This window comes from Tachysurus vachellii, chromosome 11, assembly GCF_030014155.1.
Source record: "Tachysurus vachellii isolate PV-2020 chromosome 11, HZAU_Pvac_v1, whole genome shotgun sequence".
In the NCBI taxonomy this organism is placed as follows: domain Eukaryota; kingdom Metazoa; phylum Chordata; class Actinopteri; order Siluriformes; family Bagridae; genus Tachysurus; species Tachysurus vachellii.
The window spans coordinates 23992622-24015566 of NC_083470.1; the positions used below are offsets into that span (position 1 = coordinate 23992622).

The following is a 22945-nucleotide window of genomic DNA, read 5'->3' on the forward strand; positions in this document are numbered from 1 at the left end:
GTTAATTCTAACATGATACTGCTTCTGTAGAAAGAAAGAAAGAAAGAAAGAAAGAAAGAAAGAAAGAAAGTGACGTGACATACGGCTAAGTACGGTGACCGACACTCAGAATTTGTTCTCTGCATTTAACCCATCCAAAGTGCACACACACACACACACAGCAGTGAACACACACACACCGTGAACACACACCCGGAGCAGTGGGCAGCCGTTTATTCTGCGGCGCCCGGGGAGCAGTTGGGGGGGTTCGGTGCCTTGCTCAAGGGCACCTCAGTCGTGGTATTGCCGGCCCGAGACTCGAACCCACAACCTTAGGGTTAGGAGTCAAACTCTCTAACCATTAGGCCACGACTTCCCCCATAAACCGCAGGACGGAGTAACAACGGTTTTTAGTAACAACATATACAAAGACTTGAAAGCTGTGATAAAAATGAATAGCTGATATACAGCAGTATTTTGGATCATTTCCTTTAACAGCACAATCTCCAGTCATGTCCAGGCCACGCGTCAGTGTTGGTACTGTAATTTAAAACAAAATTAAACTGCTTTACCCTCGATGGGCCGAGCTGGCGAGGGGACACGCTGTTCAGGAGACGTAGTGCTTGCTGTGCATTTCCTTTAAATATCGACGTCTCCGTCTCGAAATATGATGCTGTTTTAATTACCGGGAGCTGCTGTCACCGGTGACAGAAACGTGACCATGCGTTATTTGTTTTCATCAATAGTAGATCTGGATAACGGCCAGTCGGCCAGAACGTCGATTATTACTCCACCGCTTCGACTCGGTCCTGCTGGAACGCTGGTTTTAATAAGTTTGAAAGTTTTAAAAGATCAGCGTGGTGGATGAATATCACGAGTACGGATTCCCTGTTAGGATTCAGCTCGGGTGCAGAGGATTATACACGAACTATAAAACTCCAGCCGGTAAATTTGCCTGTATTGTGTTCTTGTGTTGATAATGATATTGTCTGCATGCACTTTTTTTTTGGCCAGAATGATTTGTAATGGCTGAGGATCATTTCTCATTTTTACCTTATTTTACCTGAAGTGTCCTTGGCTGCAAGAAATTCGAGTCACAAGCAATAGCTGTTGATGTACATCTCGGTGTTTTTCACACAGCAGTCTGCATTATTACTTTTACTTTTAGCTTTTACTTTTTTTACCGAAAACTAAGTAACTGAAAAAAACCAACTAAATAAATGATAGATTTATTTGTACCTGTGAAGATGTGGACTGACATGAAGGAGGGTGGTCGTACGAGATACCCACTGGCACCAGGCTCACATCCGGCACCAGACCCTCGGCCACAGCCTGACGGACCCGAGCAAGCCACTGTCCTCCACATGCGCTGTCCTCACACACACCTACGCTGAGACTCTCACCCGTTTTCAGCAGCTCGCCAACCAGCTACAAAAGAAAAAATGATTAAGTGCAATCGACGAAACAGGAGCAGCGATGGCTTTACAGCGCCGATCAGATTCACAGCAGTTCTATAACGTCGCCTGACAGATACCCTGCTTTGTGAATGCCTCTCTTCTCGGTCATGCCCGTTTTCTGCAGGCAACTAAAAATATATATACCAATGATTGGTTACACGGTTTGCCCTTCTGTAGGCAATGAGGTTCAAATTATAAAATACTGTATAGATACTGCCACTTAGTTACTGCCATTACAACTTAGTTACTGCCCCTGCCACTATTTGCTCTCACTTGGTTACTGCCTTGGCAACTTAGTTAGTACTATCACCTATGTACTGTCACTTGGTTACCGCCGTTGCTAAATAAGTACAGCCACTTAGTTACTGCCACTTAGTTGCTGCCTCTTAGGTACCGCCACTAGGTGCCGCCACTTAGTTACCGCCACTTACTGCTACTAGTTACTGCCACTTAGTTACCGCCACTTAGTTACCGCTACGTAGTTACCGCCACATAGTTACCGCCACTAAGTACCGCCACTAAGTACCGCCACTTAGTTACCGCCACCAAGTACTGCTGCTAGTTACTGGCACTTAGTTACCACCACGTAGTTTCCGCCACATAGTTACCGCCACTAAGTTACCGCCACTTAGTTACCGCCACTAAGTACTGCCACTTAGTTACTGCCACTTAGTTACCGCCACTTAGTTACCGCCACTAAGTACTGCCACTTAGTTACTGCCACTTAGTTACCGCCACTTAGTTACCGCCACTTAGTTACCGCCACTAAGTATTGCTACTAGTTACTGCCACTTAGTTACTGCCACTAGTTACTGTTGCAACCAATTAGTTGCTGCCACAAGCTACTGCCATTGCCACATAGTTACTGCCACACAGATGCTGCCCCTGTTACTGAGTTAGCTTTAGCAGAGATAGCTAAGAGTGCAGGATTAGCCTGCTGTATCATTTGTGGAACACTTCCTGCTCTTCCAGCAGGATTAAATCCATTAAAACCAGCTAAAGTGACAGCATTTGTGAATTTACGGCATCCATCTTTCACATCTTTCACAATAAAGGCTCTAATAAATCAGTCCAGAAGTGTCTCTCTGTCTTACCGTGTCCTCAGCAGCAGGTTTACTACAACACAATGGATCCACTTTTATGTTCCTACTCTCATTTATAACTCAGGGTCGTAACATAAAAAGTAGATTAAATCTGAATATGATTCTGCATGAGAGAGAGATAATGAAAATAATAATGAGACAAAGCTGAGAAATAAGCTGGAGGACAAAGACGGCTTCAGAGTTTCTTTTCTGAACGCATAAGCACAATCCCTGTGTGCGAAAAAGCTAAATTTCGGTTCTTATTGACTCGAGCCTCGCAATCTCGCCGTAATAAAATCGATCGGTGTGTGGGATCCGAGCTACACGTACAGAATGCTGAATGCTTACAGTCGTAGTTAAAAGGAGGAATACATAGAAGTTGTGCAAAGAGTGAGGGAGCGGAAGAGGACAGAGGAATATAGAGATCTCTTAGAGCATCGTTTACACAGGATTTCTCTTCACTGATGCGTTTCACAAAGTGCCACAACCAGCATGACTAGATGCCTTATTGTTTTTGAAGAAGAAGAAAAAAACATGTACAAGCCGCAACTAGCATCCCTATTTGATCGGCTACAGATCGGCTAATTATCGATGGCTTCTGCATGAAGGAATTAGTGTTAAATCTAATGGGCTTTTTACACCTGGTCACTTCATGTGTTTTCTGTGATCAGATAGCTATCCGATGGTAAAAAGACCAGGTCTAAATGCCCTCCGAAACGGTTTCGAGACGAATATAAATCTGATCATTCAAACCCCTTCAGGAGGTGGTCTGGGACGCGTTTCAGATGAAACTGGACAGGTGTAAATGAATGTGGTTGTTCAAGCCACATACGTCAGCGCTTTACTCCTCCCAAACGGAAGTACGTCACTCGCAGGTGATCTTTCACCCAGGCGTCTCGTCGGGTCTTAAAACGCACTGCTGCCATCAGCAAAAACGCAGCATACAGTAAAAGCTTTTTTCATCTTCTTTTTGATCGCGTTCTGAAAACCGCATACACCAAAGTGTGTTCCTTTTCAATTACCCTGGAAATGAGGTAAAATATATTTGCATTTGCATATTTGCAAAGAGAGTAGAAAGATCGGATCGATATCCGATTCGCCGAGACGCGTTTATGTGGCCTGATGTAAATGGAACAGTTTTAACAAATCAGATAGCTATCGGATCAGAGACAACACACGAAGTGACCGGGTGTAAAAAGGCCCTATAATGAAGTCAGAAATGACACTGATTTATAAGTCGCTCAAAAACTCTCCTTGAGGTTCATCTCGTGTCATCTCAGGGAGATTTTCCTTGCCACCGTTGCCTCAGGCTTGTTCATTAGGGATAAATGTATATGGAAGTTTAATTTATAAATGTTATTCTTATTTTTAGAGTCGTGGAAAGCTGCTTTTTCAGACGTGTCTAACGTTAAATGTGCTATACAAATAAAACTGAATTTAAAATGAGGAAAACGTATACAAAAACGATCGCTAGTCTAAATCTTATATTAGAACTCTAATCGATCGGCTAGCTGTATCTGTACTTTAGATTCTGTGTACATTATATTTCTAAACGTATCATCAACTGCGATCAAAACAAATCGATCCTCTGTGCATCCTATGATATTTTCAGCACCAGAGTCTCACTGCTCAAATATGAAATGCTGAGAAAATTGACTGCGGTTAAAAACTCTTCTTGCTGTTCGATCGATAATCACAAATAATTTTAAAAAAAAAGTCAATAAAACGCACACGTAGCACTGTTTTAAACCCTCGCGCCACCCGTGTGCATGACTGGGTGACATTGTCTACATAATATTAAATAAAATAAAGCTTTGCTCCTTAAGAAAAGAAATAGGAGATCGATCAGAATAAATTTATACAGAGCGGTGAAGATCTTTGCAGTTAAAGACGTATAACCGGATAAACTGTGTCCTGAGGAAAAAAAAGATAAATAAAGAGAAAGTGAAAAGGAGAGAAAGAAATTAATCTCTATATTCAGATCTAGGAAACAAACAAAAAAAAAACACCCGCAACCAAAAAGGATCTTCAGTCTGTTAACACCATCTGGTGCTCACACACACACACACACACACACACACACACACACACAGCGCAGTGAGATGTTGCCTAAAGCCACACTTCCTCAATGTCAGTCCCCGCCTCCATCTGTGTTCTGAAGTGTGAATCAATCAGTAACCACACACACATATGTCTTGACCCGCTCCTGCTGTTCGCCGTGTTAACTAATTTTCACACACACACACACACACACACACGCACCCTACAGTTTTCTAAATAGAAGGTGTTGTCAGTGTTGTGCTTTGCGTTCCAGCTGTTTTCTCCAGATGCTAACCACCGACGTCCGTGTCAGAATAGAACGCTGACTATCGAACGTATCCGAGTGAAACGCGTGATGCTTTCGTCGTGCGAAACGGCTCCGACTTCAGGGTCGACTGCCTTTTTTTTTTTGCTTTTGTAATTATTTCTTAGACAACAACGGAGTAAAGATATTTCACGTCAACATTCTGACACGTGGTCCCAATAGAAAGCTACCGAGCGGTTTAAACCTGCAGGATGTACGTATGTGCATGTCTGATAAATAACAATATTCTCCAAACCAGAACTTGTTCTACGCCCTCTACTTTAAATGAGACCCCTGGAGAGAAGACTCTGTCTGATCTAGGATTCAGGAAGAGGGTTCAGTTTAGTTGTTCAGTCTTGCACAGATTTGTGAGGACTCGTGGGAGTATGCTAGTAAATTTGGAGAAGGTGTTTGATCTTGCGGCTCAAGGTCTGTTGTTAAAGGTACGGCGGGAATACTGGGTACGGTATCCAGGTAAGATGTGTTGGCGTTGCTTGGATAAATTTGTCAAGGGTAGGGTTGGGAACCGAGAACCGGTTCTTATTCAGAACCGGTTCTGTTTTTTAACAGGAACCGGAACCGCACGGAATTTTTAAGTTCCGGTTCCAAACGCGGTTCTGATGCGATGACGGGCAAAGCGCTGGGAACTTTCACTTTAAATAGCCATGTCTTACCTCATGAATATTAATTGTTTACACTGTTTACAGTCACGCAACCAAATTAATGCAGCTTACCACAGAAATCAGTCACTCGTGCTGCTAAAAAAATGTGGATTCATTTCCAAAGCTACAACAATGAAGCAAATCTCCCCCCTCTGAGAGGGTTTTCTCCACAGCTGGAGATACAATAAGCCAGGAAAGGTCTCGTCTTCTCCCAGAGAAAGCAGACGTGTTAATGTTTCTTCAGAAAAATTGCTAGCTGTTTTGCTAAGTTGTAATTCTGGATGTTAAATTTGATGTTGGATTTATTTCAATTTAAATTGATATGAATTGAAATGCTCTGTTTAAAATATTTAAAGAGTGATTAATAAACACAAATGGAATTGTTTCAGTATTGTGCATTATTGTTCACATTTCTTTTATTATGGAATCGGAATCAGAACCGGGAATCGTAAGGCAGAACTGGAACCGGGATCGGAACCGGAAAATTTCTTTTGATACCCAACTCTAGTCAAGGGTGTGTCTCGTTCATGGACGGGATATCAAGACACTGCCGATTGTGAAGAGGTGTCCGGTTTCCCGACTCCACTCAAACCAGACTTCCTGTATGCGCTTGAATGTTTTGATGCCGATTGTGAAGCATCTGGGATGAAAAGCAGAGCCCTAAATCTCCTCGAGAAGAATATGCTGCTTCCTTCGGGTAAGGGGGATAGACCTTGCCCCCTTGGTGGTGGAGTTTAACAATCTTGGGGTCTTAATAATTTGTTTCACACACATTACAGCACAGGGAAATATTCTATTCTTCACATATCCCAGATTAGGAGTTATGTAGGAGCCTTGACATAGCGCCCCTGGAGAAGACAGAGGTCTTGCTCAAGGGTCCAACGATGGCATCTTGCCAGTGCTGAGTCCTTGCCATTCCAATCCAGAGCCTAATCCATAAAGGTTTAGCCTAAAGATTCCTCCACAGAGTTTCTTGAAGAAAGTTTCTTGAAGCATCTGGAAGTGTCCTGAAAAAGAACGACGTACTGCTTTTCTGATCAGAGACGAGTCCAAGCTGAGGTGGTTTGGGAGTCTCAGATTGTGCGGAAACCCTGTGGAACTCTCCGGACCGGCTGGAGAGAACATATCTCACGATTGGCTTGGAAATGTCTCAAGGAGAAGCTGTAAATTGGGGTTTGGGGATAAAGGAATCTGAAGTGACCTCCTCAGCATGTTGTCTGCACATCCCAGACTGAATGAACGTAAATATTAATGTCCAAAAGTTGGACTTTTCTTGAAACGAATTCTAGCAATTTATTTCCCCAAAGGTTTCCTATATATTTAATTATTGAGTACCGCAGGAGCACGTTGAGGGCTTCTCAAACTTCTTAACAACTCACCGATCCCAAATAGCAGGACTTACTTCACCTCCGACGTCGTCCATCAACACGATACATCATTCGTAGTTTGAGAAACGACAGAAAGGATTAAACCAGGCTTTTTACACACCTCTGTTTGAGAATGGCCTTCACCTTCACAGTCGCTCGACTGTCAAAACTCTTTCAGCTGCAGCTGAAACGTGATGCTTAGAGTTTCAAGAGCAGAGACTGTAGGACTTACCGAGGTCATGACGGGAGAGTAGAGGCTGTGGGATTCTGCCTCCTGCACCGTGGCTGCGTGATCAGGGAGAAAAATGATGCCCAGTTGCTGCAGGATAACCCTGAGAAGAAAAAAAGCAGAGTTACTGCAGTGTGCCGTCACCCAAACTGACACTGTGCTTAACAACCAAAGACATGATACAATGCTGCTGTCTGCTAAGAGCGATTTATCTCAAGGACACGGTGAGAGTTCCGTTCTTCCATCATTCATCAATCCATCCATCCAAACATCCATCCATCCATCCAAACATCCATCCACCCCCCCAAAAGAGTGCAGATGGATAGAGTGTAAAACACTCTTTCCATCTATACACCAATATATTGTTCCATCCACCTTATCCATCCATCAGCGCATCTATTTAATATATCCATCCATCTATTCATCTATGCATCTATCTATTCATCTATCATCCATCCATCAGCTCATCTATCTAATAATATTCATCATATAATTCATTCCTCCAACCATCTTATATATTCTTTCATTCCCATCCACGTATCCATCCATGCATTCATCCATCCATCCACATTATATTCATCCTTCAGTTAATTTCCATCCATGCATCCATCAATCCATATTATATTCATCCTTCCATTCATTCCCATCCATCCATATTATATTCATCCTTCCATTCATTCCCATCCATCCATATTATATTCATCCTTCCATTCATTCCCATTCATCCATCTATTCATCTATGCATCTATCCATCTGTGCACCCATCCATCCATCTATGCATCTATCCATCCATCCATCATATCCATCCATCAGCTCATCTATCTAATAACAATCATCATATAATTCATTCCTCCAACCATCTTATATATTCTTTCATTCACATCCATGCATCCATCCATATTATATTCATCCTTCCATTCATTCCCATCCATGCATCCATCCATATTATATTCATCCTTCCATTCATTCCCATTCATCCATCCATCCCATAATTATTACCCATTTCCTTCCACAAATCCACCCATCTCTAAATCTCTCTCTTTCCATCCTTTCGTCCACCTACCATATGTGTACCTCTGCATAACTGTGCATGCATGCTGTCCTGTTCGTCTGTCTGTTTTATGCCTGTTTTCACTCTCTGCCCCTCTATCCATCCACCCCTCAGCCTGGGCCTCTATTTGTCTGTTTATCTTATCTGATTTAATCCTGTCTACTAATCAGACGTCTCCCACTCCATCTGTCCATATATTTACCCATCTGAGATAATCCTGCTTATTTGTCTGTCTATCAATCTGTCTATCTCTCCATCTCTTTGTCTATTGACATGATCCTTTCATCCATTAAGCCACTTTTCTGTGTTTGCGGGCTAAAGATCGCTCTTTTTATGCCGTATAAACATATATCTATGTAGAGTGTGTGTGTGTGTGTGTGTGGGTGTGTGTGTGCGCACAGCAGGAGCACCACATTAAGCCATGTTTATGCAATGCTCTTGAGATTGTGAATATGTTAAGAACTCTCCACAGTACGAACTGAATAAGTGGCTATTAATTAGTCTTATGACCTCAGATATAAAACACGTTCTTCTTTTCTCCCCACAGCTGGCCTTCATTTACAAGCAACAATAAACACGTAGGCTTTATGTTTCATCCTCCCGTTATCTCCTCACACACCGGTGCACTATTTAATATGCAGATCTCCTGCTTGGCTCGATGTGTGACTTTAAAAAGCGCTTGACACGTCCAAATTGACAACGCTCGCCTGACGTGGCTGCCAAAAACCAGTAAATAATCTACTGTTAGCAAAACTGGTTACTGCGTCGTTTACAGAGGTGATAAAGTTTAAGTCTCTACGCTGAGAAAGAGATTCCGAGACTAATACGTGGCACGAAGCCTAACTAGTTTATTTGGTGTGTAGAATTCACTGTACCGAGACGTTTGGACAAAGGAATCTGAATATGCACAAGGCGTTATTCTCTGGCTGTGGAATTATTACCCATAATACATTGCAGTTAGCTCACTATCGTGCTAATGCCGGCTGGGATTGCCTGGATTAGTACAGGCACAAATTTACAGACAAATTAAAGGAAAGAAACAACATGATGTGTGTTATTGAGATGATTTACACCACCACAGACAGACAGCTGTACAGACAGACAGACAGGAGGGAGGGAGGGAGGGGGAGAGAGAGAGAGAGAGAGAGAGAGAGAGCGAGAGAGAGAGCGAGAGCTAGCCACCACGAGCTGTGTGGCTACAGGAACAGACAGACAGACAGCTGTACAGACAGATAGACAGACAGGTAAATAGACACACAGACAGATAGACAGACAGGTAAATAGACACACAGACAGATAGACAGACAGGTAAATAGACACACAGACAGATAGACAGCCAGCTGTACAGACAGACAGACAGCTGTACAGACAGATAGACAACTGTACAGACAGATAGACAACTGTACAGACAGATAGACAGACAGTTAAATAGACACACAGACAGATAGACAGACAGGTAAATAGACACACAGACAGATAGACAGACAGGTAAATAGACACACAGACAGATAGACAGCCAGCTGTACAGACAGACAGACAGCTGTACAGACAGATAGACAACTGTACAGACAGATAGACAGACAGTTAAATAGACATACTGACAGATAGACCGCCAGCTGTAAAGACAGACAGCCAGCTGTACAGACAGATAGACAGACGGGTAAATAGACACACAGACAGATAGACAGCCAGCTGTACAGACAGATAGACAACTGTACAGACAGATAGACAGCCAGCTGTACAGACAGATAGACAGACAGGTAAATAGACACACAGACAGATAGACCGAGAGCTGTAAAGGCAGACAGACAGATAGACAGACGGGTAAATAGACACACAGACAGATCGACAGCCAGCTGTACAGACAGACAGACAGCTGTACAGACAGACGGACAGCTGTACAGACAGATAGACAACTGTACAGACAGATAGACAGACAGTTAAATAGACACACTGACAGATAGACCGCCAGCTGTAAAGACAGACAGACAGCTGTACAGACAGATAGACAGACGGGTAAATAGACACACAGACAGATAGACAGACAGTTAAATAGAAACACAGACAGATAGACAGACAGCTGTACAGACCGATAGACAGCTGTACAGACAGATAGACAGACGGGTAAATAGACACACAGACAGATAGACAGACAGCTATACAGACAGATAGACAGCTGTACAGTGAAACACAAACAGACACAGCTGTACAGACAAACAGGTAGTTATACAGACAGCTGTAGAGACAGACAGACAGACAGATAGATGGATGGACAGACAACTGTACATACAGACAGAGAGATAGCTAGATAAACAGACAAACAGATGTATAGAGAGACAACGGCACAGAGAGACAGTCAGCTGTTAAGACTGACAGACAGACAGACAGAAAAAAACATATACAAAGTGGTAGATGTACAGCGATGGAGAGACAGACAGACAGATATACAACAAAATTGTCAAAGGATGTTTAGACAGATGAATAGACAGATAGACAGGAAGATAGATATACAGACAGATGGAGGAACAGACGGAAATACAGAGTCAGACAGACAGATGTACAGACTTTTTACACACATGGCTAGTCTAGACACCGATCCATCCGTTTCCCTTTTCTTACTTTCTCTCTCCTTCATATATCCGATGTAATCCTGTTTATCTACCATGATCATCTACCGAGCCACCTGCCCATCCATTTATCTAAGATAATCTTGTTTCCCTGTCTGTTTATCTCTCTATCTATCTGTCCATCCTTCAGTCCTTCTTTCCAAAAACCCATTCCATTCCCCAGGTTCCTGAATGATGTGAACTTTTTCCTTAGCCTTTATCACATCTTACTGAATATTGGAATGGTGTGAAGCCCCACAGAGAGAGAGAGAGAGAGAGAGAGAGAGAGAGAGAGAGAGACAGAGAGTGAGAGAGAGAGTGAGTGAGAGCTAGAGAGAGAGGGAGGGAGAAAGTGAGAGAGAGAGAGCTAGAGAGAGAGAGGGAGGGAGAGAGCTAAAGAGAGAGCTATAGAGCTTGAGAGAGAGGGAGAGAGAGACAGAGAGTGAGTGAGAGAGAGAGAGAGAGAGAGAGAGAGAGAGAGAGAGACAGAGAGTGAGAGAGAAAGAGAGAGCTAGAGAGAGAGGGAGGGAGAAAGAGAGAGAGAGAGAAAGTGAGAGAGTGAGAGAGAGAGAGCGCTAGAGAGAGAGAGAGCTAGAGAGAGAGGGAGGGAGAGAGAGAGGGAGAGTGAGAGAGAGAGTGAGTGAGAGCTAGAGAGAGAGGGAGGGAGAGAGAAAGTGAGAGAGAGAGAGAGCTAGAGAGAGAGAGGGAGGGAGAGAGCTAAAGAGAGAGCTATAGAGCTTGAGAGAGAGGGAGAGAGAGAGAGAGAGAGAGAGAGAGAGAGAGAGAGTGTTTACCTCATCCATCTGTTGTGAACATGAGCTGGATAGACGCTGTAGGGAACCTTCAGGTTGTGACAGAGAAGAGTCAGAGAGATCAAAGCTTGATCAACAACATTCTGACGAATGTACACGTACATCAGCGGGATGTTCTGCAACACACACACACACACACACACACACACACGTGAATGGCACTTCATGGCCGAGTGTGTGACAGCCTGTGGATGGACATATTAGCAAACCGCACTGACAGTCTTGTCTACTTACAAACACTTTATACACATGAAATAACCAATATATGTACACACACACACACACACACACACACACGTTATTGGTCTGTAATAATAACCTAAGATGAACCCTTGAGACAAGACCGTTCATAATGTACAGCCATGCAGTTAACCAGATAAGAAGCAGATGCAGGTCCCGATCTGATGGATTATAATTAGTAAGGAACTAAAACCATGTTTATCAACTTTACTTGATGATCTGACGTCTCGTGGTTGTCCAGTTTCACAGCCTGTTCTTTAGCTCTTCATCTCAGCATGGTGCCTCATCCTGAACTACTCTAATCAGTCACCGTGCAGCGTCAGACCTGCGTCTGCATGCTTCCACGTGATTGGCTGATCTTGTATATAACAGACAGTGTATTTGTGCGACGCTGTTTTAGTATCGACCGACAGAGAACCTTTGTTTTGGACATAATCAATCTTCAAACTTTTCAGCGTGTAATGTTTCAGTGTCAGACGCTGGATGTGATGACTACGATGATGACGACGACGACGATGATGAAGAGGAGGAAAGGTCTGCCTACCAGAAGTTTGGAGGACAGAAAGTTCTCCTTGTGAACTGGAAAAAAAAAATCATAATTCAGCACGCTGCACCTGGACAGATGAAAAGGACCCGAAAGCAACAAAGAGCATAAAGAAGTGCGATTCTCTTTATTTTCACCCGAGTGTCTCCTGAAGTGCTGCGACTCCCCGACAGCCCCCACCACCACCCCCACAATCACGATCGCTCCATCTTTCTGCACTCCATCACACTTAACAATGCTGTCCATCAGCACTGCACTACAGTCACGGCTCCTCAACAGCTAATGCAAAAAAAACAAAAAAAAGTAAAATCACTTAAAACGAACAAATCCAGCGCATATTCTTCGTGTTGAAAAGAAAGGCTTTGATACGTAAATCCGCCGAAAATCCGAACCTGTGACATTTCAGCAAACGGTTTGGATGAAACGAGGGCAAACTGAACTAGGGTCGGACTTTAAAAGTAAACAACCTGAACGGAATAAAACCGTGGCGTCGCATTTCTAAATTTCTAAATGACGGTGATATGAAGGAACGGAAGAATGCAGAACGGGACGAATGCAGGAAGAGAAGAAGGGAGGAGTGTGACGAGGAGCTCACCAGCTCTTTGGCCCGGTGGAGAGCGGTCATCTGGCTGAGGTTCACCTGCACGCTGCAGAACATCAGAGAGAAGAAGCGCAAGAGCAACCAGCTCACCAACCTGACGGAGCGAGAACGCAGAGAGTCAAAACGGCCGAGGACTCGACGCCACACGGCGACCGAGCAGCTAAAATACACCGTTACCACATTTAGTCCACATGCTGGTCCTATTTTACTGATTAAATCTATAATCGAGGAAATTAATCACATGGATTAAATACAGATAAAATGCTAAATCGAAACGAGTTAAAACTGAATGATCTATATTACTAATTACTACTAATTACTACTATTACTAATAATAACAGTGTTATAACTGTGTAATAAACAAACAGCTGAAACCGTGTAAAAGTAAACGAAATATTAAATGAATACATATCAATGAACCATTAATAAATCTGACATCACTATACTGAAATAAATAAACAGACAAACAAATAAATCAATGTACAACTATATCAGTTGACTGAATAATTTTAAAAGTAATAATAATAATAAAAAAAAAAAAGACGCAATGAAGAATAATAAAATGTCAATTTATACAATATAAAGCAAACTCTGGGCAGTTTACTAACGAAATGATGGAGTAAATTCATTAAAAAAAAATAAAGAGAGAGAGAAAGAGAAAGAAATCAGTCAGTCAGTTCATTAAATACAATAAGCACGACTGCAGCGTTAATCATTGTTTAAAATCCGGTATTTAGAGTTTTGGATGATTTTGTGTGCAGGTTCTGAGGGAGTTCAAACCGTATCAGGGTCGGAGACTGAAACGTCTCGGTGAGAGTCAGAATCCTTCTGGTGTCGTCTACACACTCTTTCACACTGATCTGTGGAGCAAGGATCCGCTTCACCCTGTATACACACACACACACACACGGACGCACGCACACAGTGCAAACAGACACACACACACACACGAGACATGACTGATATAAGAACAATGTGACTATGTAGTGCAAACAGACACACACACACACACGGAGATATGAGACATGACTGATATAAGAACAATGTGACTATGTAGTGCAAACAGACAGACACACACACACACACACACACACGGCGATATGAGATAACTGATATAAGAACAATGTGACTATGTAGTGCAAACAGACACACAAACACACACACACACACACACACACGGAGATATGAGACATAACTGATATAAGAACAATATGACTATGTAGTGCAAACAGACACACACACACGGAGATATGACACATAACTGATATAAGAACAATGTGACTATGTAGTGCAAACAGACACACAAACACACACACACACACACACACACGGAGATATGAGACATAACTGATATAAGAACAATATGACTATGTAGTGCAAACAGACACACACACACGGAGATATGACACATAACTGATATAAGAACAATATGACTATGTAGTGCAAACAGACACACACACACACGGAGATATGAGACATAACTGATATAAGAACAATATGACTATGTAGTGCAAACAGACACACACACACACGGAGATATGAGACATAACTGATATAAGAACAATATGACTATGTAGTGCAAACAGACACACACACACACGGAGATATGAGACATAACTGATATAAGAACAATATGACTATGTAGTGCAAACAGACACACACACACACACACACACACGGAGATATGAGACATAACTGATATAAGAACAATATGACTATGTAGTGCAAACAGACACACACACACACACACACACACACACACGGAGATATGAAACATAACTGATATAAGAACAATGTGACTACTGTATGTAGTGCAAACAGACACACACACACACGGACACACACACACGGAGATATGAGATAACTGATATAAGAACAATATGACTATGTAGTGCAAACAGACACACACACACACACACACACACACACACACACACAGTATCCTTTTGCACACAAAGCCCACAATGTTTTCTGCTCAGCATCACAAACACACTCAGTGTCTCTGAGAAGCTTCTGTCTTCGAAGAAACAGAAAACCTCCTTCAGAGGTGAGAAGATTGCTTCAGAGCATTAAAGGTTATTAAAATGTTGAGGAAGAAATGAAGTCAGGGCCTACGGCGAGAAGGGAGGGAGAAGAAAAGGTGGCGGTCCCAAAAAAAAAAAGAAAAAAAAAAAAAAAGACAAAGACAAAGGGCAGCCATGATTGACAGGGGAGACAGACGACAGCCGTGGCGTCGTCGGGATTTGATCTGGAGACGGCAGAGCGACCGCTTTTCCGTACACCTGCTTTATCTGTCGTTCGGTTCCGGTGTTAAATATACAGGTGTCTAATATCCAACAAACGCTGACAAACGCGACATCCAACAAACGCTGAGGGATTTTTATTCTGCAATCCTGAAAAGGAATCATGGGAATGAGGTTGTCATGACAACACAGCTTCCGAGTGCGTATATCGAGACGAGATGAAATATCGCAGACGTCGGCTATAGGAGTTTGAAACTCCTGAGCAGCTGTCAATCATTACGGAGTTGACCGACTGATGTGATGTTTGTATCGAGGGCAGGAGGAAGAACTCGACACGTCAGCGGCGTGCTGTGTATTTACAGTATTTAGACAGATTTACCATCGGCGCCCCTTGAAGCAAAACACTGGTCGCTTACTGTAGATGCTCAGCTTTGGCCTCGGATTAGCAGTGAAACAGACCGAGTCGCATTTTTACCTGTCTGTGTCGCAGATCCGCAGCAGCCTGTCTCCGGCAGGACCAGCGTCGACGTTACGGCTGCAGATAAACAGCACGCAACACACTCTTCTAACCAGCCATCCTCGATACCTACAACACACACGCGCTTAAGATAACATAACATGTCTAACCTGATAAAATTAGCACAAACTACTTTTGCTGAACACTTTGCTTTTTTTATATGATGTTAATCTATAGGTTGGCGACAGATACTGTAACAGAAAAAAAAACTGTTACCGTGCTACAGTACGTCCAAACTGATTGCACCATGTATGATCCTTTTAATAATGTTTTAATTTTGTTTTAAATCTATTTTTAAATGTTTTGAAATTCCTTGTTTTGTTGTTGTGATTATTTATTTTTTTTCATGATTGTTTTACTTTCTTTTATGTTAAAGCATTTTGAGTTACCGTTGTGTATGAAATGTGCTGTATAAATAAACTTGCCTTGTATATATGGGGTTGAGAATGGGGGGCATTTACTTTTGATTGTTGGTGTTGTTTGGTTTTGCTTCCTTGGAGAACAAATTTACAGCAAATTAACCGTAGTTCTTTTTTTTTTCTCCGTAATTCTTATTCAGGGGGGTCACGGTGGCTTAGTGGTTAGCACCTTCGCCTCACACCTCCAGGGTTGGGGGTTCGATTCCCGCCTCCGCCTTGTGTGTGTGGAATTTGCATGTTCTCCCCGTGCCTCGGGGGTTTCCTCCGGGTACTCCGGTTTCCTCCCCCGGTCCAAAGACATGCATGGTAGGTTGATTGGCATCTCTGGAAAATTGTCCGTAGTGTGTGAGTGCGTGAGTGAATGAGTGTGTGTGTGTGTGCCCTGTGATGGGTTGGCACTCCGTCCAGGGTGTATCCTGCCTTGATGCCCCATGACGCCTGAGATAGGCACAGGCTCCCCGTGACCCGAGGTAGTTCGGATAAGCGGTAGAAGATGAATGAATGATGAATGAATTCTTATTCAAGCATTTATATTTCTACCCTGGTGGGTGTGGTCTCTTCTACAAAGTTCCCGCCCACATCGTCAGAACTGGCTGAGAATAAAAGACCACGCAAATCGTATGCTATGGCTTTAACGCTCACCGGATTTCAATCTAATCGAACAGTTTGGAGATATTTAAAGTGTCGTGTTAGACAGACGATGGCTTTTAAAAGAATCCGTCTTCCCACCAGGTCATTTGCGGAGACTCAAAAAAAAAAAAAATAAAATAATCAATGAATAGAATCAACGATGAGGAGCTCTGAAGCCGTTCCGTCTGCACGACGGCAAAGAATGAACGTTTTATTAGTCCCTCGGAAGTCAGATCACATCAGCTGCCTGGACGGGAAGTTTAAGAAGAGATTTCTGAAGTGGTGTGAAAATGAATCCGGGCGAGAAATTAAGGGGTTGAAGACAGGATTGAGAAGAAAGCTCTCTGGTCAAGAACAGGAGAATTTCATCGCTTTGGAAAAGAGCGAAGGAGAGGAAATCAAACGGAGAAGAAATTAAACGCCCGGCACAAAAAGAGCCTCTTGTCTCTGGATTCGAGATGTGCGACGGCTAAATCTTATTTATCTCCTTTAATGGAGTGTATGAATTCGGACGCACACGGCTGTACTAGAAACACTCCGTCCGAACCCAGGTTGCCATAGTAACGCCGACGAGAACAGACTACGTTACGCTCTTCAAAATCTCAAGAAGGATGAGGGGAGCGGAAAGAACCGACGGGCGAGATTTCTAAACAGGAACGTGAAATATTTATATGATTTTGTTTTCAAATAAAAACCGATCATTTAAAATGTTTCGAATAAAATCGACGCACGAACGTGGAAGGACGAAAAGTCGGCCGTAGGTTTTTGAGTGTTTCCGCGACGACTGGGAAACTTTATTAAAGCTTATGGGATTCTTTCTGAAGCTGCACGTGTGTCCGGATCTTACCTGGTGTGTGTTTCCGTTACGTACAGAAGGTTCTGGAAGCCAAGAGAAGGAACGTTCTGCAGCAGTTTCCGACCCTGAAAGACAGGAGCGAAACATCAGGCTCGCACCGAATCAGATTCGTGTCTGATTCAGATTCACGTCTGGCTCAAATTCGACTTGCCCTATTCATCAGCACTACGTGTTTATCCCCAGGATCGATTTACATTAACCGAGCGGGATCGAATTCAGCTCCCTCGTGTTCGCTCGGCTCGCTCCGATTAAAACGCTCTCATGCCTGGGGATTTGAACCAATAACCACCTAATTCTAGCTCCATTACATACACTTTCTAGCAGCACACAAGTGATGCCTGCATTGGGATTTGAAGCTCCTGCGTTTGAGATTAGTCATCCGCTGCTTCATGCTCGAGTGGGACTGTGGATTTCCGGAGTCTGTGATTTTTTTTTCCTCTTCTCCTGTAATTGTTGCTCTCAGTTAAAACCTTATTCAAGGGAACTTTTAGGTCTTTCCTCGTAAAAAACTGTGGCCGGAATAATCAAGCCAAACCTTGGCGTGGTAATGCACTCCTAATCAATAAGCCTTTTAGAAGAGACAAACAACCACACACATACTCACCAGACTATCCGGGGTGCACTGATGGCAGCACTGTCCCACCAGCGGCCTGAATTTGCCAAGAGAAGGAGCCATGCCTTTCACCTTCTTCCTGATCATTAGTCCCCAGGATAACTACAGTATACACACACACACGTAAACACAAACATCAGACATCTTGTCCCTTGCTACATGTCAGAGTTGCCCGTGTGCCAGTGATGTGAAATAAGCTGTGATGATGCTAAAAGTGTGAACTAAAACTGTCTAAACCCTTCTGCCAAGTAGGTGCTGTGTGTCTCAGCTTCAGACACGATACCAGTGAAATATATCACTCAGTGTTTATGAGGTGCATTTAGAGCAGAGGAGCAACATGCTAGTTGCAAGAGATGCTTGATGATTGCATATGACACCATTCAGTATTGAGCTAAAGTGTTAGCTGTCTAAAGTAGAACGCCGCCTTCTCTGGGACTAAAAAAAGAAGCCACGCCTCCATTAACAGAACTGAAACATACTGAAAGGCCACGTCTACATCACTGGAAGTGAAACCCCCAGAGGCCACACCTCCCTCATAGGGACAGACAAAGAGGTCACACCTCCTTCAATAAGATTAACAGGCACAGAGAACAAACATCCATCAATGAGACTGACACAAAGGCCACACCTCCATCACAGAGGCCACACCTCCACCACAGAGGCCACACCTCATCAGAGAGGCCACACCTCCATCACAGAAACTGACACAGAGGCCACACCTATATCACAGAACTTGACAGAGGCCACACCTCCATCACAGAAACTGACACAGAGGCCACACCTCTATCTCAGAGGCCACACCTCCATCACAGAAACTGACACAGAGGCCACATCGCTATCACAGAGGCCACACCTCCATCACAGAAACTGACACAGAGGCCACACCTCCACCACAGAGGCCACACCTCATCAGAGAGGCCACACCTCCATCACAGAAACTGACACAGAGGCCACACCTATATCACAGAACTTGACAGAGGCCACACCTCCATCACAGAAACTGACACAGAGGCCACACCTCTATCTCAGAGGCCACACCTCCATCACAGAAACTGACACAGAGGCCACATCGCTATCACAGAGGCCACACCTCCATCACAGAAACTCCTTCAAAAAGTCTGACATAGAGGCCACACCTCCTTCAAAGAGACTGACAGAGGCCACACCTAATTTAAAAAGCCACACATCCATCACAGAGATCGACAGAAGCCACACCTCCTTTCCAGAGGCCACACCTCCTTCACTGGCACTGATTTAAAAGAACCAGCACTGTGAATTAAACCTCCAATCTTTAACGTTCCATCTTTTTAGTTTGAGGCACAGCGATGGTAAATATTGAATGTGGTGCACCGATGTGAATCGGCCAAGGCTTTACTGCTAAACTCTTCAGTTAGAGATAAAACGCATCGCTCAAAGCAATAAGCAGTCAGTGATCTTTACTGAAGCACAATGACTTCCATCTCTTTTTTCTCCCTCATCCGTATCCATATCCCTTCCCTCCCCTCGCTCATCCCCCACTCAGCTCTGAGGAGAAAATTGCAGGCGATGATGATACCGAATCGGAAGAAATGAGCTTCGGGTGAAGAGTCGCCTCATGGTGGGAGAAGGCTGCGTCCTGCCGGATCATTTCCAGTGCCAAATCTCAATTGAGGATGTCATCGATTCAGGCTGATATCGATCTCCACATTAGGAGAAGACGCTGGTCTGGAGACGACAAGGATCTGATCGTCTCTGGAGTTGACAGCATTAAGCCATTCCAATCACGCTACTCAATTATTCAAAAAGATTGCATAATGTATGAGCATCTATCTTTTAATATCTGTCACCATGGATATATCAAATTTTTGTTTGGTTAGTTAGCTCTCTCAGGCATCGTACACAACGACAACACAACAACGCCGGTTGGAGGATCAGTCCAGATCCAATACAGGTGAAGTGTTCGCTAACTAAAATCCTGTCTAAGCTTAAGACCTCGTTGATCTTCTTAGTGGGATTGTACGTTATATGACGGGAATGAATTATTCCTGTCAGGACTCTGCTTGGACGTTTCCTGCCAGTACATTATGGGATGTTCCGGCAGCGTGTTTTGTCACGTGTATTGTTTGTGCTCTAGTGTTTGTTTCGCACCTGTTCTGACCTGACCCTAATTACCCTGCCTATTTATTCCCTCCCCGTTGCGCGTTGCGTGGCGGAGTCTTCGTCTTTGTTTTCCTTGCGTTATCGTTAGTGTTTATTTTCCCCCTATTTTTCACCATGCCTTGCGTCAAGTTTTTCGTGTTTATTTCCCTCGATATTTCACGTTTTTTTGATAAGCGGTGTTGTTTCTTTATCCCTGCGCTTGGGTCTGTTTTTATCGTTGCTGTGGCAGCAGCCGTTACTGATAATTACAGGGGTTTACTTAAAGTGACGTGACGTACGGCTAAGTACGGTGACCCATACTAAGAATTTGTTGAACAAATGTCAGACAAATGTGTTAATTCTAACATGATACTGCTTCTGTAGAAAGAAAGAAAGAAAGAAAGAAAGAAAGAAAGAAAGAAAGAAAGAAAGAAAGTGACGTGACATACGGCTAAGTACGGTGACCGACACTCAGAATTTGTTCTCTGCATTTAACCCATCCAAAGTGCACACACACACACACAGCAGTGAACACACACACACACACACCGTGAACACACACCCGGAGCAGTGGGCAGACATTTATGCTGCGGCGCCCGGGGAGCAGCTGGGGGAGTTCGGTGCCTTGCTCAAGGGCACCTCAGTCGTGGTATTGCCAGCCCGAGACTCGAACCCAGAGTCAGACTCTCTAACCATTAGGCCACGACTTCCCCCAACGCGCGTATTTGCGTAAATACGCTTCCTGGCTTTGGAAATTTAGTCAAAACTCGCAGCATAAAACTTTATGCAGAACCTAAAACACAAGTCACTTCTACTATAGAAAGAGTACTGTAAGTTTCTATAGTTTTCATGTTTTGTCAATTACGCCCTGCTAACACTGCAACATCCGTAGAAGACGCTTCTGAAACAGTTACGTCTCGGGTCGTGGATACGATACAGTTACGGCGATGCTAATTGGCTCCCGTTCGAGACGGAACCAATCAGACGGCAAGTGACGATAACAGGCACGTGTACAGCTACTACTACGGTCTACGCTATGATCGCGGCGAGACAGTTGACTCACTTCGATGCCGTTCTGGCTTTGACTATGCAATTTTCACCACCGAAGATATGAAGTAAAAACTTAAGAGAAGAAGATGCTCAACTATCTAAGGACAAGACATGAAGGCAGGAGACTATAGAACTGAGGCTCCACCTAATCTAACTCGATTGATATTAATAATAAAATCTCACTTAAAAGAGAAAAAGAAATGTCTGAGGTTGAGTCTAAGATGTGCGGAACATTTCCAGAAAGAGTCTCCTGTGCCAGCGAGTATGAAAACTTTCCATGACAGCGGACTTTTTGTTCGTTATAATATTGTACCAGAACAGCACACACCATCTAGTGTCTTATTCCTTACTGATTATATAACCAGGAAGAATCCTGAGTAACGCCTCAGTGACTCGAATGACATCATGGAAATTCTTGTTGAGTTGAGAACCTTGTTCTGAAAGCAGCGTTTGTTAGTGAGTCGTTCATTCGTCCAGGATAATCTTTATCCCCTACTGATTCTCTCGACTAAATCTGGACCTCGGTTTGGCTCTCGGTCGTCTACAGATGTAGCGTCACTGGGCATGTTTTCCAAACGACTGCCACTAAACAAAGCGGCTCTCTCTGAGAGCGTGCGTGTCGTGTGCTTTAGTTTTAATGGCTTTCCGTGAAGGTCGCTATGATAAACAACCCGTTTCCGCAAAACCGATCAAAAACCCATGTAAGTGCAAATGTGCCACAGAAAGCTTTCATTACTGTACACGAGCTACAGACATCCACTATCTGTCAGCCAAGACGCTCATCTGGAACATCTGGATCTCTGATTACGTTACACAGGATTAGAAACACTTTGCTATCGCACAGGGCCACAGAGAGTGTGTTGTTAATACGGTGTGTCTCAAATCACACACCATGACCTGCTATGTATTTACTAACTCTGACTGACGTGGCCAATTATTATCATCGTTATTATTAATGGTGCTTGCAAAGCAACATTATTACTATTGCGCCGGACAACTTCGGCACGTAACTTGTCCCGTAGCTTTTGTCCTAGACCCATGATGACGTGTCAAATCGACCGGCTCATTGAGGAGAGGTGTGCTATGACTTTTATAAGCGATCCGAGTACCGGTACTTACGGTACTGGGTCTCAAAGTTGCCTTTTTTCCCCATAGACCATAGACCATTATAAACTTTGGAGGTTTATAACTCGGCCAGCTCCTTTAGGGTGATACTCTTAACAAACATTTAAATCAGTGTACCGACTGGCCTTCTGGTTGTGCCGCAGCCCCGCCCCCAAAATATGCAAAATCAAAAAACTTTTTACAACATGGACATGTGACATATCAAAACACTCAGAACAATGAGGGGAACTTAATCACGTGTATTTTGATGACGTCACGTGAAAATAAAAAATTAGCACAACATGGACATGTGACATATCAAAACACTCAGCACAATGAGAAAAACTTCCTCAAGAGTATTCAGATGACGTCACATGCTCGTCTCGACTAGCCTCCGGGATTTGCCACGTGCAAGCACCAT

General features: G+C 43.5%; 1 protein-coding gene across 1 annotated transcript in view; it reads right to left on the reverse strand.

Annotated features, from left to right (window-relative positions):
- Positions 1 to 22945, reverse strand: part of gpat2 (glycerol-3-phosphate acyltransferase 2, mitochondrial) — a 148068-nt gene that overhangs the window by 15548 nt on the left and 109575 nt on the right. The window contains exons 4-11 of the mRNA XM_060882518.1: positions 18244 to 18354; positions 17631 to 17704; positions 15693 to 15803; positions 13755 to 13859; positions 12969 to 13068; positions 11572 to 11705; positions 7124 to 7223; positions 1219 to 1407 (exon numbers count right to left, since the gene is read on the reverse strand). Coding sequence (XP_060738501.1) covers positions 1219 to 1407; positions 7124 to 7223; positions 11572 to 11705; positions 12969 to 13068; positions 13755 to 13859; positions 15693 to 15803; positions 17631 to 17704; positions 18244 to 18354 — 924 coding nt within the window. The remainder of the gene's footprint in view (positions 1 to 1218; positions 1408 to 7123; positions 7224 to 11571; positions 11706 to 12968; positions 13069 to 13754; positions 13860 to 15692; positions 15804 to 17630; positions 17705 to 18243; positions 18355 to 22945) is intronic.